The 14,605-nt window shown below is 37.9% G+C and overlaps 1 protein-coding gene across 1 annotated transcript in view; it reads right to left on the bottom strand.

Moving 5' to 3' along the window:
* Col25a1 (collagen type XXV alpha 1 chain) overlaps positions 1-14,605 on the bottom strand; it is a 468,385-nt gene that overhangs the window by 17,712 nt on the left and 436,068 nt on the right. The window contains exons 27-31 of the mRNA XM_058583779.1: positions 14,310-14,360; positions 12,246-12,272; positions 9,026-9,106; positions 6,598-6,633; positions 4,981-5,034 (exon numbers count right to left, since the gene is read on the bottom strand). Coding sequence (XP_058439762.1) covers positions 4,981-5,034; positions 6,598-6,633; positions 9,026-9,106; positions 12,246-12,272; positions 14,310-14,360 — 249 coding nt within the window. The remainder of the gene's footprint in view (positions 1-4,980; positions 5,035-6,597; positions 6,634-9,025; positions 9,107-12,245; positions 12,273-14,309; positions 14,361-14,605) is intronic.

The following is a 14,605-nucleotide window of genomic DNA, read 5'->3' as shown; positions in this document are numbered from 1 at the left end:
CAAAATTTCAAAGATTCAGGTTCCTACAGGATTACTGCCAGTGACAGGGAAAGTAATCCACCATGGCATAGTTTACAAAATGACCTTTGAAAGTAGTACAGAAAGAGACTGCTGCTGCCCAGTTGTGCTAAGGGTTTGCCTAGTGATGATGCTATGCTTGGGTTTCTTCGGCATTATTGTGAAACACTTGTTACTACTTAAATTATAGGCTGAGTATCCATTATTTAAAATTCTTGGGACCAATGGATGGATTGGCTTTCAGATTTGGGGATATTTGCATATACATGATGAGGTAGCTTGAGGTGGGACCAGCCGAAATACAGAATTCATTTCTTTCATATATACCTTATGCACATAGCCCAAAGTAATTTGAGATAGTATTTTTAGTATACCTGTACTTGGACTGTGACTCCTCAGATGAGATCAGGGGTGGGATTTTTTTCACTGTGGCATTGCATCTGTGCTCAAAAAGTTCAGGGTTTTGGAGAAGTCTTAAATTTTCAATTTTTGGATTAGAGATGTTCACTTGTACTACATTTTAAGGAATGTAATAAAACACTTCTCCCCTTATTAAATCTCTCTTGTTCAGAGAAACTTTTGACCATCTCCTTCCCTTACCCAGCTGTGTTTTACTTCATGGCCCTTACTCCCTGGGAGACACTCAAATATTTATTCTCTGCTCCCTTCACTAGAATAAGCTCCTCAGGGTTTCAGGACCTCTCGTCATTCCATTACAGCATCCAGCACATAAGTAATATTTGTTGAATGAATGAACATGAATGAATGAATATAATGGCATACATGTTTTGATTTCTTTAAAAAAGATGTTTAAAATGTTTTATGTTTCTATTAAATACAAGCTCATGTATACATTGTCTTCCTCACTGTCTTTCCTACTTCATAGACTCGCCCTGGCTTAAATGACAACCTTGGATTCTTATAAAGAATAAGTTACTGGGCTGGGGATGTGGCTCAAGTGGTAGCATGCTCTCCTGGCATGCGTGCGGCGCGGGTTCGATCCTCAACACCACATACAAACAAAGATGTTGTGTCCGCCGATAACTAAAAATAAATAAATATTAAAAATTCTCTCTCTCTCTCTCTCCCTCTCTCTCTCTCTCTTTAAAAAAAAATAATAAGTTACTGAAGGTTATTCCATGAATAGAAATAATTGTGATTATAGAGATAGTCCTCATTTCAAATAGTGTTTTTCTCTCCAAATTAAAATGTTTGTCAGTATTCAGCATGAAAAATTCAGGAGTAATAGTGATGTTAACATGAGTAGCCTAACAGAAAATATTACCTTTTATCTCACCTGTGAAGAAGTTTAAAGTTCAGCAAACCATTTTTCATGGGTAAATAAGCCAAGTTCAGCTGGGCACAGTGCCATACTCCTGTAATCCCAGTGGCTCAGGTGGCGGAGGCAGGAGGATCGTGAGTTCAAAGCCAGCCTCAGCAAAAGCAAGGCGCTAAGCAACTCAGTGAGACCCTGGCTCTAAGTAAAGTATAAAATAGGGCTGGGGATGTGGCTCAGTGGTTCTGTGCTCCTGAATTCAATCTCCGGTACAAAAAAAAAAAAAAAATCCAGATTTAGCTGATTTTGCCTGCAAAGGGACATGGCACGCCTGTTTTCTACCCTCCGGATCTATATGCAACTCATTCTTCCTGAATCTAAATTTAAGGGGTTGGTGAAGCTAACAAGCACTGTTATGTAGAGACACATACAGGAAAGGTGAGATTACTGAAGACAATAAAAACTTATTGAACTCATTATTACTTTATTTCTGAAGCAGCAGCAGTTGGGCTCAGTAAAGTAGCCAGGCTTTAAATGACACAGATTTCAATGTGAATTCTACTTCTGGAACTTTGTGTGGCCTCTAGGACTTTCAAAACTTTCTGTGCCATAAAGGAAGAAGAGTAATGCACATTTTGCAAGAACTGTTCTAAAGATTAAAGGTGATAGTAATATTAAAATTATATGGTGGCAAATAGTATATACAAATTATATACTATAAATGGGAACTGTTATTGGTAGTATACAATTAGAGGTGATGTTTTTAATGGATAGGGTTTGACAACCTGAAGAGCATCAATTCAAAATCAGTTTCCTTCATTTTGATTTGACAGTTTTACTCATGATTTTAAAAACAGTGGTATATGTGTGGTGAAAGGTGGGAGTTTTATAAGGGATCTTGGACACTGGAGTAGGTCTAGCTTGAAATAGATGCAGATTATAGATTTTGATATCACCAGGGCCTTCCCCTTCCTCCAACGAGAAACTTGGCTTTGTTTTTGTTTTTTTGAAATGAATATATTATGACTTATTTGAATAAAGCTGTCACTAAAACATCTGCTGGCAGAATTCCTATTCTCAACTAGCCCTCCCTAAATAATGACTTTTAAGCCAACAAGGCAATTTTCTTTCTCTGGCAAGTGACTTCTTTGAAAGTGGACATATGATTTGTTGCTGACCAATGAGGCACTGGGGGCCGTCTGGGGAAGGTGTCTTCTTTGCTAAGGAGACACCAATGCATAATATCTGTTCTCTGCCCATCTCACCTTGGGACGCTTGGGACTGTTGCTCCCAATGTTCTTGCTGGCAGAAGATGAAGCCCTGAGGCACAGCCAGAGTCCTCCTTCAACTCTTTTGCTATAAGAACCAGTATATTTCTTTCTCATTTAAGCCATTTTGAATGTATAAGTTCTGTCCCTTTGAGTCAAAAGCATCATAATGGTCCCGTCTTGAATACTTTTAGGAATGAAACAGTCACCCAGTAATTTGAATGGGTAACTTCTTTTCCTGGATTAGATAATCCCCAAAGAACTGTTGAACTCTCAAACCCAACATCCTATAGAGTTCTGAAGCAGTTTACCGAGGATGAAGAAATCAGCCAATGTCAGGGAGCACCCAGAGTCTACGAAGCTGAATATTAATGCTGTCAGTCATATTGCAGACATTTTGAGTAACCATGCCTGCCAACGGCCTAATTTCTTTTAGGCTGGTCGAATTTCATTTATGCTCTTTACTTTGCATGTCTACACTGAGAAATTGTTCCAGGACGCCTTGCCTTGTTGATTCCTACCTCTTTAAAACTTGGAATTTTTTTCCATGAGAGTCCAGATGGCACCCCAATTAACTTTGAGAATTGCACTCCAGTTTGGCACTTTGGGTGAGGGGCACTTGGAGAGTACTGATACCTGATCCAGTCAGGAAAGTTAACGTGCTGAGTAAATACAAGTGTAACACTTCACACTGCACGCCATCTGACTTAAACTATGCCTTCAAAAATTCTTATCGACTTCATTTGCTCTTCTGGTTAATTCTGCCCCAGCACTGAGACCTGATACTCTTGTGACACTGTGGAGCTATCGGAAGTAGCAGCTGATTGACCAAACGGTAAACCCTCTTGAGCCCCAGGGCACTCTGCCAAAGACTGCTTGAGATTTGCTGCTCCAATTTTAGTACCAGGGCTGGGTTTCTTCATATGATGCTTGAAAGTGAATCTACATCATTATTGTGGAGGCTCTTAGCTTTTGAATATTTTTAATTAAGGAGATCTTCAGAAGTTGTTGGTTTGATCTTGGAAATAAGACAACAGCAGCTTCAGATCATATATTCTTTTAGGACTCATCTCCATCTAGAACCAGTCTTGGATAAAGTCAGCCTTCAACACCACACGTGCATCCTGTACTATTCATTTGGGCCTCTTCCTCTAGTTAGTTCTTGCATACATTTTTTCCACCTCTGCAATTAGATTGCAAACTCTTCTAGCTCAAGGAAAATAGCTGCTACCTCTCCAGCACTAAGTATGTATGTATAAGTTCTAATAAAGACTATGGGATGATGAATCAATTATAATGATATTATTCAATGTACTGGAGCAAATTAGCAAAGTAGTTTTTCTATAAGTAGAAGAGTGTTTCCATTTAACTCTAGAAGTCATACTATGCTTCACACATAGTAACATTTGATAAATATTTATCACATGAATGAATTCCCTTTATAGAAGGCAGAATTGGGGAAATGGAAGGTATGTCAAAGAAATCACTACCTGGCTCTCTTTTTTTATAGTAAATTATTCCAGATTGGTGAAAATGATCAAGTTTTTATAAGAGCACAAAATTGCATAGTGAATCATTCTAACACTTTGAGGCCTTAACTTTTAAGATGCTTTCTTTATATCCTTGCTGGATGGTAGAGAAATTAATGATACGAACCTATTCAGACACACACACACACACACACACACACACACACAGTTTTCCAAGGTGAGGAAATGAAAAAGGGAGAGAAGTTCCAGATAGATGATCAGCTGCTGATGCTTCAGTACATTTTTTTTGTGTCAGATATTTATCTTCCATTCTGAATGTCTTCTCCCCCCCGCCCCCAAGGATATGGAAACATGGCCTAGCAATAGAGAGATTAGTGAAAGGTTTTGTTTTATAATGCACAGAAATTATTTCCTTATGGCTAAAGAAAAACAGGCCATTTTTTAGCTATAAAAAAGGCAGAGGGCACATATAACTGCAGAGAAGAATACTTGGGTTTTGTAATTTCCTTTGGAAAAATGTTATAACATTCCGAATGAATACAGTAGCTTTACATTAAAGATTATCAACCAGAATGCATAGGTACTCCTGGAAATTGTAGGCCCATTGACTTCCACTTTCTGGATGAAGGCCAAATGAAAATATCTTCCTTATGGGTAGATGAAGAATAATTGGAGCTATTTATTTTAGCTATGTAAATGTATGCATTGTTTTTATTAAGACAGCCCTATTCTATTTTTATACTCTGTGGTTTTCTTCTCTCAGTGTTAGGACTCTGGACTGAAAATGCTATCTATTTTAATTTAATACTTGATAGCCCTTTACTTCTTCTGGAAAATAAACAGTCCAAGGTCAACTAATATGGAAAAGTCATGCTCTGTGTTTCCTTCAATACACAGTTCAAGCTTAATAACTTCAGGAACAACTTACTCTTTCTCCTTTGGGGCCTGCAGGGCCATGAGGTCCCATAGGACCATCTGTACCCTAAAAAAAAAGATAAAAATAAAACAATGAGACATACCACAAGTACTGCAAGAAAAGCAGCTTTGATTTATTCTGGACCTTTTCTGGTGAATGATGTCTTAGGATGTCTGTAAGACAACTCATCTCCTTTCAAAGTGCTTTATACAGGATTCTTTCAGACCAGTGGTTTTCAAGAAACTCATACAAAAGGGATGAATTATATCAACTGCATGATTCAATGAAGAGTACATACAAAAAGCCATATATCATGTTTAGTTATATATTTTACTGACTAAATGGAGCCTCTTCACTTTGCCCCCATAATCCTAAGAAAAATGAAACCGTCTTTGCTTCCTGTCACCTCTTCTTCAAGCCCTTTCTCCACATTCATGGCCACCCTTGGCCAAGCACACTAAGAAGCTTTGTTTGCAGCCACATGGAGGCTTCAATGCTGATTCAAGTTAAAAAAACAAAAACAAAAAAACGGCATTTAACTTTTTTTTTTTTTTTTTTGCTACTCTGTAGGGAATAGCAGGGGCTCATCGGGATCCTCTAGGTTCTGCCTCAGTGACTGAAGTCACGAGGCTCTCAAGTCACAAACCAGGCAGCCATGGTGATTAATGGCACCACTGAATTCTGCCTCCCGGTTAGTTCAGGATCTCTGTGATAGGAGATCTATCACTATAGGAACACTGGGGTCCACAGAAAAACAATGACTGCCCAAAGCAGGTTTTTAGAACTGAAAATATTGGAATTTCTTTCAGATTCTTAAAAATGTGGCAAGAATTGGAAGATTCTGCATAGATTTGCAAATAATTTATTATAATATGTGCAAATGTAGAAATATTCCAGCACAATTTTTCTATAGTACTTCCATTTCTCCTCTATTGTCCTGGTTTATTTTGTTAAAGCCTTGTGATATGAGAGAATTCCAAGTTTCAAACTCATTCTAATTTTGATGAATTCTCATCATCTTAAATGATCTTTACTGCCCCAACTCGAAGTTCATCTTTGGAAGATTTCTAAATACTAAGTATCTGCAGCTGAAATTTAAGAGATGGAGCTGTTAAGAACCAAAGAAAAGAGTCAAGATGACAAAAGGCAGATGGATCATTCCACGGACAGACACTTGAAAGTTAGTTCCAAGGAAGAAGTTACATTTCTAAGATGGGCATAATCCTAAAAGCAAAAGCTAGTTAAAATAAATTCATATTACTTTAATCTCTTCAGAGGACCTCTTTCATGGAATTACAGGGAATATTTTATTGGTTATGGAAAAATCCATCTGGGATACTAAGATAATGAAGCCAATTGGATGGGTCATTCTTCCCATATAGTAAGTTATCCAGATTTGAACTTGAGATTTCAAAGATATCCTGGCAGTTGAGATTGGATCTCAAAACACAGCTGCAACCCACTCTCTACCTTTCCTATTTTCCGCCATTTTGTCCACCTTCCCCTTTGACTCCAGCCCCTGAGTACCCCTCCTCATCGCCTGATGAGAGCACATGGAGCAAAGGGGTCTGCCCTGAAGCACGTTTCACAGCCACAAAGCATGCCAGAGCAAGACAGGGACTGACTCACCCGGGCTCCTGGCTTTCCGTCTAAGCCAGATGCTCCCTGTATGATTTGGTTGGTAGCAGGGTTGGTGGGTGTAACACGAATGACAAGAACAGAGATTAGTATGAGGTGCCAATGAACAAATGCAACACTTCAACAACATAATACACAGTCACGGGATTCTGGGATGAATATCACATTGCTACAAATTGTTAGTTAAAAAAAACAACAACAAACCACGTGACAATAAACACCCCACAGATGATGGCATTTTTAATGACATTTCTATTAGGCAAATTCTTTTTACAGAAACCAAGTTAATGAGGTTTACAAAGTGTACTGCAAAGTAGTTACTGGTTCTAGTCAGAGGCTTCTATCTAAATCCCATCTGAAATTCATTTTCTAGAGACTGAATCATTTACAATATATTTCTTTAGGTTCTGAAGGGGAAAAAGTGGCAATCTTGTAAGAAAGGGCTCATTATAATAATCAAGGTACGTGTTTCAGAGGAAAAAAAAATAGAGGCCGAGTTATGCTTGTTAAAATAGTGTTTGTGGACAAACAATGATGGGTTTCAATGTGCCAGGATGAGTCTGGATTTTATGTGAATCATAGTCATTGTATTCCAGGCTGTTCCTACTGTTCATGTTAGTGACCACTAGAGGGACTTCTAAGAACAGGAAAAAAAAAAAAAAAGAAAAGAAAAGAAAAGAAAACAACTCAAGAGCAGGGTGTGGTGGGGGAATCTGTGAGACGGGACAAAAAATAATTCCCAAACTAAATTGTTCCTCAATTCATTTCAAATAATCTTTCATCAAAGCCTGAATGAAAAAAAAATGTCTTAAAGATCTAGATCTGTTCCCAGGCAATGAATGCTATTCTTTACCTTGAACTCTAGGCTACATAAAAACAGTGAAGGATAAAAAAAGTGACATTTCCAATGTTTATTTCAAGAATAAGTACAATTACTTATTTGATGAGGCTTCAAAGCCCAAATATTTATTTATAGTACTTAAAGATCAAGAGTATTTAGGAGGACCATGCTATGTCAAGGTCTCAGAACTACTTCCCAATTTTGTGTTTCAGATAAAAAGAATCTATTCAGCTGAAAATCCCACCAATGAAGCTAAACAACATACTTTTGGGATATTTTTAGAATTTTTAATTCAAGATTCCTTCAGGGTGATTCTATTATGAACCATAGTATAATTAATGATTACAGTAAAAAAAAGTGTATTGCTATTCTTTAATGGTGGCAGACACAGAGATTTTGGCTAGATGTTGCATAAAAATTATCAACAGCTCTAAATTTTGAAATTGGAGAAAACTAAAAAAATCAGGTTAATAGTTTGTTTATATTACCCTTTGATGCTTTATTATAACATTTCAAAATAAATGGCCAAATGATAATTTTTACGTGTGAGATATCTACCTAGAATGCTGAATTAGTGACTTACATATGTTAGAGGTTTTATGCCTGTGGTTCACTGACCTAATTGGTGTAACTTAACCTATTTCTAATATAGGGTTTTATCATTTAATCAATAAGTGAATACATGCACAAATTCTCCTGTGCCTTATCTATAAAACCCTGGCTCTCAAGTGGCATACTTTAGTGCTTAAAGCACAGGGTCCATGGGAAAAATAAGTGGTCATTAATCCCAACCCCAATATCTCAAATACAAGGATAAACTATGATCACTGATTTTTGTCATATCTCACTAATATATTCTACAATGTTCTTTACGGATTTGGCATTGGCAGAATAGACAGCATGCTAAAAGCTTGAAACTAAAGCCTCATATTCAATAATAGATTTTTGAAAATCTGTTGGGGCATAATGCGCATGAAGATAAAAATCCCTTTTTCATTAAAAATAAAAATCTTTAAGCACTTGTAAGCTATTTCTCCCATACTATCCACCATTGCTATAAAGACCCTCATAACGGGGAATTTCCAAAACAAACAACATACAACATGTAGAACACGATGTGATTGATATGCAAGGAGCCATAGCACTGACCTCTAGCCATCAACAATGGCCAATTGCATACCTGCCACCAGGAGGGCTACAGTCTTTTGATACCCAAGGAGAAAAAAAAAGTTGACAGCAAATCTTATATTGCACTCAATTATAAAAGCATTTGGGAGAAATAGTGGAATGATGAGCATAACATTTTTGGAGGAGGAGGATGGGGGAAGAACTGTCAGCCCTGAAAGAGGAAGGTTGGCATGTATGTAATTGAAGAATGACAGAACATCCACAGCATTGTTTGGGGTCTTGCACTAACACAAGAGGAAACACTGGAGAAAACAGAACTTGGCTGAGCTCTGCTCTGACATAATGTTTTCTAATTCCAGAAATCTCAATGGTAAGTAAGCCAGAGTTGTTGTTTAGGGTAGAAAGAAAAATCTGAGATTTGCACTGAAATGGAAAGTTTTCTTTACTTACTGGAAGACCAAGGGGTCCTCTGTCACCCTTTTGACCTGGTTCACCCTTCAATCCTTTAACACCATTTAACCCTGGTTCACCCTAAATGCAAAAGCAAATGCTAATTTCGGTTGCTATTATGGGTGTTTAAAATGTGACAGAAGAGAGCCAGTCTCTGAAATAGCTGCAGATTCCAGTTTTATGTAACAGCAGAGTCAGGCTTGATTTGTCTTGCATCAGTTCAAAGATTAATTTAAAGATAAACTGAAATCAACAAATAATGTTCTAGAAGGCAAAACTCCTGAGAAACTGTGCTTCTTCCTGTCAAAAGCTGTATGACTGAGTCCCTGAATTTTTGAGTTCCATCCCAAGGAAATCAATGTGAACACTACATTGTTCTAATCAAGCAAATCAAAGACAGAGTGAAGGATGCTTAAGCAGACCCAGTAGGAAAAACCCACTCTGCTGGAATGGAAAACTGGAATTTGCGGGACAGTGTTATAGACAGATATTTTAAGCCTTTAAGCATTTTGCCCAGGAGAATGAGCTAAAAATGTAGCAGCTGATGTTTGAAGTAATGCCATTCAGCTAGTTCTCCTTTACTGACATTGCCAAGTCGGTTCCTACACAGATTAATCAATACTCTACAACAAATTGCCAGTCCCAGAGGAGAGTATGAAGATCAAAGAACTTGAATGGAGTTTTACTCACCATCCATCTGCCCAATGTTAGAATCTGCCCAATGATTTTAACTCAGGCTGACATTATAAAAGCCATGCTAAGTGATAAATTCTCCTGACAATTTATTAAAAATCTAGTACACCTATTTTCCATCAATAATCACATGTTAGATGGACAAAGATCTGACTGGAACACTTTTCAACTTTTAAATATAGATATTAAGTTTTCAAGGAAGTCTTGCAAGACTTGCGAAAGGAAGATGATTTCAGGCTGTGGGAGGGGCTATGGTCCCATTAGCAGAAGGGACTTAGGCAGTGTTTACCCAATTTGCCTGACAATGAAAACCAGCGTGGTGGTTGTCAAATATAAAGTGGTCCAGAGCCCCACCCAGGCCACAGGAGCAGAGCATGGGTCTCTCTCATAAGCCTCCCAAGTGAATGTCACACCAGGATGTTCTGTGGAACCATGCTAGCTAGATAGTTGAACTTTTAAAGGGGTCATAGAGTCATGGATGCCTTGGCGTGACATGGTGGATTTTCAGGATTTTGATGACAGGAGTTTGCAGTGCAGCCACTAAAGGAAATTCAAACGTGCTATGTTTGGTAAGGTCTGATCCTGGGAATGCCACAGTCATAGTCAGTATGATACTAAGGCCAAGGCTTGCTAGCCAATTTCAGTCAATTGGTTTAAACTTATGGCTCTGCAGGTACGTGCCCTATTAGCGAGTGGTCTTTAGATGAAGGACAGGCAGGGTAGCCCTAGTATGCTATGGAATTCCTTGGTGGAATATCATGCATTGACAGGAGCAGACAATGATTGAGAAGGTCAGTTTAGAAACGGTCAAATCCAGTTGCAAAGAGACAAAATTTCATGTCTGGACCCAATTCCAGTCTCATATCTGTCATTAACTAGCATGACCTAAACTTTCTGGACCTGTAGTTTATCAGCAATAAAATCAAGGAACTAGTACTGGTCATCTATGAGATCTTTTCAAATTTATAATGATCTGAAATCTGACTTAAGTAACAAATAAAATCATGGGAGGAAAAAACCGATTGGATTTTAGATATTAAAAGGATCTTAGGCATTCAATGGTGCTGGCATATCTGAATCACTCTGGGAACTAGAAACAGTCTTGATGGCTTTACTGTTGGTCATTATCATTAGGCTGATCTTTGGTGGCACCTTCAATTCTAAGTAGAAGCTAAGACTGGGAATCATGGATTTGGTCTAGGATAGAAAAAAGACCCAGAGAAGTTAACTACAAAGATCACAAGCTAGTAGATGGGCTCTCTCCTTCTGACCCTAGAAAAGTACTTTCACCCCAGACTCTACTGCATACATCTGAGGCTCTGACACTGGCCTTAGCAAAAGGCAAGGCATTCTAACAAGAAAGAGGTGTGAACCCCTTCCCTTCTTCAGTGTCACCTGCCTGACCTAAAAAGGAAAATCAAGGAGTCCTAAGTTTGACTAATACCTGCTGGTACTGGATGAGAGGCGCCAGATTACCGAGGAGAGAATGTGCTGTCTCTGGACTTTCTGGTGCCCAGCACCAACATGACATTTATGTATCTCCTCCACCTTTGAAATGCAATGACTCACTATGAGAAAATTTCAGGGGTTATCAACTTTCTCTTCAGCAACCTTGAGGACAAGCTATAGATTTTTTTCTGTTTGGAAGAAAGTACCAAATCACAAGGTAACAATAAGTGCCATATATCAGGTGTTTATCAACAACTGCACCAGATATTTGCTAAGTGTCTTATAATTAGCCTCATTAGAGCATCACAACAACTCTAGGAGATAAGTTATCTGGTTGAATAATTTAAAAATCAGACAGGGTCAGTAATTTACTCAAGGTGACATGGCCTGTCAGTGGCAAAACTGAGATTAGAACAGAAGTTCTCATCACGTATGCTCTCTGGAAGGAGGAGCTTGCCTTTCAGGGCTCATTTTCATCCTCTATGTCTATGTGAAGATAACGTCTTCACAATGGAAGCTGTACTGATTCTGACAAGGACTGATTTGTTTTAACCCAAAGTACACAGAATGCAGGTGAGTGATGAGTGGTATGGTGTGTACCTACTAGCACACCCCCAGCCCATTCTACACCATGGCCTCTGGGAGAGCACAGAACTAAGATGTTGGGTAGTCAAAGCATGAAGATGCAGTCCTGTGGTGATGGCAAGCAAGACATTTCAATTAATAGGAACCAAACCTACAGCTAGAGACACCAGGAAGGGGGTGAAAAAAGCACCTGGACCAGTCTAAGAATCTCATTGGATGTCTGCTAAGGGGTTGATTCGAATATATAACAATTAGTAATTTAGGAAACTTTTACTTAGCAACAAGGAAAAAAGAAAACGAGGAATAATTTAACTCTAGGTGATATCACTTAAATTTGTTGTAAGTCATTTTGTATTAATATCCGAATGCTTAAAGGCTTAAGGATTATCAAAATTACTTGACAAATAAATAAGACAGGACAGACATGCTTCGATCATGCTTCCCCCATGATAATAAAGAGAACAGAAATCAAGTAAGGAATGTGTTGGATTACCTTTGGTCCAGGAAGTCCATGGGGTCCCTGTAAATGGAAAACACGGCTTTTAATGAAGAATTGATTCACTGTTTCCCAACAGAAGTGAATATTTTCTCAAGAAGCAAGAATTATAAAACCAGAATTTTCTTGTTTGAGCTATTGTGAGAGGTGGGTCTGTGGTTGTTATTTGTTACCTACCAAAAGGTCCTTCCAGTTCTTGTTTTGCTCTGCAATAGGAAATGCATTAATAGCAATCCTATCTGCTAAATGTCTATGAGAGGGAGGGAGAAATGTGCTGGAGTTACATGGAAGAAAAAAAATTAGAGAAAAATAAACTATTTTAAACTCACATTATTTCTCTTTCTCAAATTTCCATTTTTTAGTCAGGTAGAATATTTGAGATACTTCATAAGTCTATAGAGAATAGAGGTAGGACTTAAAGTGTGGGACTCTCTTTATCAAAGATCTACTTTTAAGTACCAGTGCTCATTAACTCCTACAGACTCGAGGTGTTAAAGAGTCTAAAGGAGAGAGGAAGTGAGGTGAAGCTAGCTGGGTATGAGGCCCTGTAGCAGCAACAATTTAAAAATCAGGAGGGCTGAGCATTTGTATTTATATTGTATTTATTTTTACAAGGAGGAATTCTTCAAAGCCCTAACAATTCTTTACTAATGGAAGGAAGTCATAATGCATGCATAGATTGTCCACAAAATACATGCTTTTTCTAAAATGGCAATCTAAATATAAAGGCTAATTATCAAATTAATGGAAGCTTACTGTGGGATTGCTTTAAGCTTTTCAAGTGACTTAAATAAACTATTGTGGAAAGGAACATTTAAAAATACAGTGAAATCATACAACACCAGAAAACATTTTTGATCAAGCAATGCCTAGATATTTGTTACACATGTCTCCATTAGAATAATATTTTTCCTTTAGTTAAGTTTTGGGTAAACATTTTCAGGAAATGACTGTCACTTTATCAGGTATTCTTATCTCATTTTAATAATGGGTTAAAATTCCTTTAAGCCAATTAATTTTATCATATGAATAGGAAGCAGCATATTCTAATTTAACCTTCTAGCTTAAAACTTGAGGGAGAGTAAAAAAGCCAAAAATCATGCTATTTGCTCAATTCTTAATAAATTCATTTTAAGAAAACAAGGTCAATTGTAGCTTTCTGTTACAAAATAGAAATTAATAAGAAATGGATGACTGAGCTACCTTCCAGGTCTTGGATCATTCCAAAGATGTTCTCTTAGAGAGCAATATAAGAAGAATGGCCACAAATTAATCTATATTGTTGAAGTTTTCTGGTTTACTGACACACTTTAGAGATGAGCGTACCTCATCCTGCCCCTGTCAAAAGCATTTGAAACACTCTGCTTTCCACACTGTAGCCTTAACGCAACTATCATTAGTCTGGCACTTAGAGAATCACACTTGTTTAATGGCTGCCTTCTTTAGTTCTATGAGGTCAGGACCACTGCGTCTGTTGGTCACTGAAGGACACCACCATAGACACTGGGCCTATGGATCATCACAAGCACCATGAACAAGAAAGGGGAAAAAAATCCAACAGTCTCTGTCATCTCCGGATTATTATTCATGATTGTACTTCCATTATTATTGTACTATTTTATACATATTCTTATTGAACATTTCCGCAAAGGGTGTCAAGGCTCAATTTTGGTTAGAAACATTCTTCAGCAGCTCCAGTTATTATGTTGCTACAAACAGATGAAAACAGTAGCAAAAAATGATATTATGCACATTGTATAAAAAAAAGTAAATGTATCTCCTTGTATGTCTATGCCATAAGGCTGGAGCAATGCTTGCCAGGTTGGTCTGTCTGTCTTCAACTTTCCTATCATAAAGCTACTTTCTTCCTAACACATGTGCTTGGGGGAGTTAAAGACAACACAGTAAAGTCACCATATCTTAAAGCACCTGGTATTTTCTGTCCGTTCCACAGAGAGTCATACAAAATACAGGCTGACTGTTCAGAGAGATGTGCTCATGTTTTCTCTAGTAGCATGCTCATAAATAAACCATTACATTTTGGAGAGAAGGGAAACTTACCATGGGGCCAGGTGGGCCATGAGGACCTGGAGGGCCTGGTGGGCCTATGATCTGTGTGTCCAAAAAATAAACATGGATTTAGTTACTTCATTTAGATAAGGCAGTTTAGTTCAAATCTCATGCTGGGGCTCTGCTAAGGCCATTAATATTGGCAGAGGAAGAAGGATATTCCAAGAAGCAATGAGTTTGATTCTCTAGGTTTAGAAATTCCTTTGTGAGAATAAAATAACTTCAAAAAATAGTGTTGTTCTACAAAAGCCAGAATAAATCAAAAGTACAAGAAAGGGAACAACTGA

This window comes from Marmota monax, unplaced genomic scaffold, assembly GCF_021218885.2.
Source record: "Marmota monax isolate L192 unplaced genomic scaffold, Marmota_monax_Labrador192_F-V1.1 WCK01_AAM20220418_F8-fsc00002, whole genome shotgun sequence".
Lineage (NCBI taxonomy): Eukaryota > Metazoa > Chordata > Mammalia > Rodentia > Sciuridae > Marmota > Marmota monax.
The sequence above is the reverse complement of the archived record's forward strand: the minus strand, read 5'-3'. Positions and strand labels throughout refer to the sequence as shown.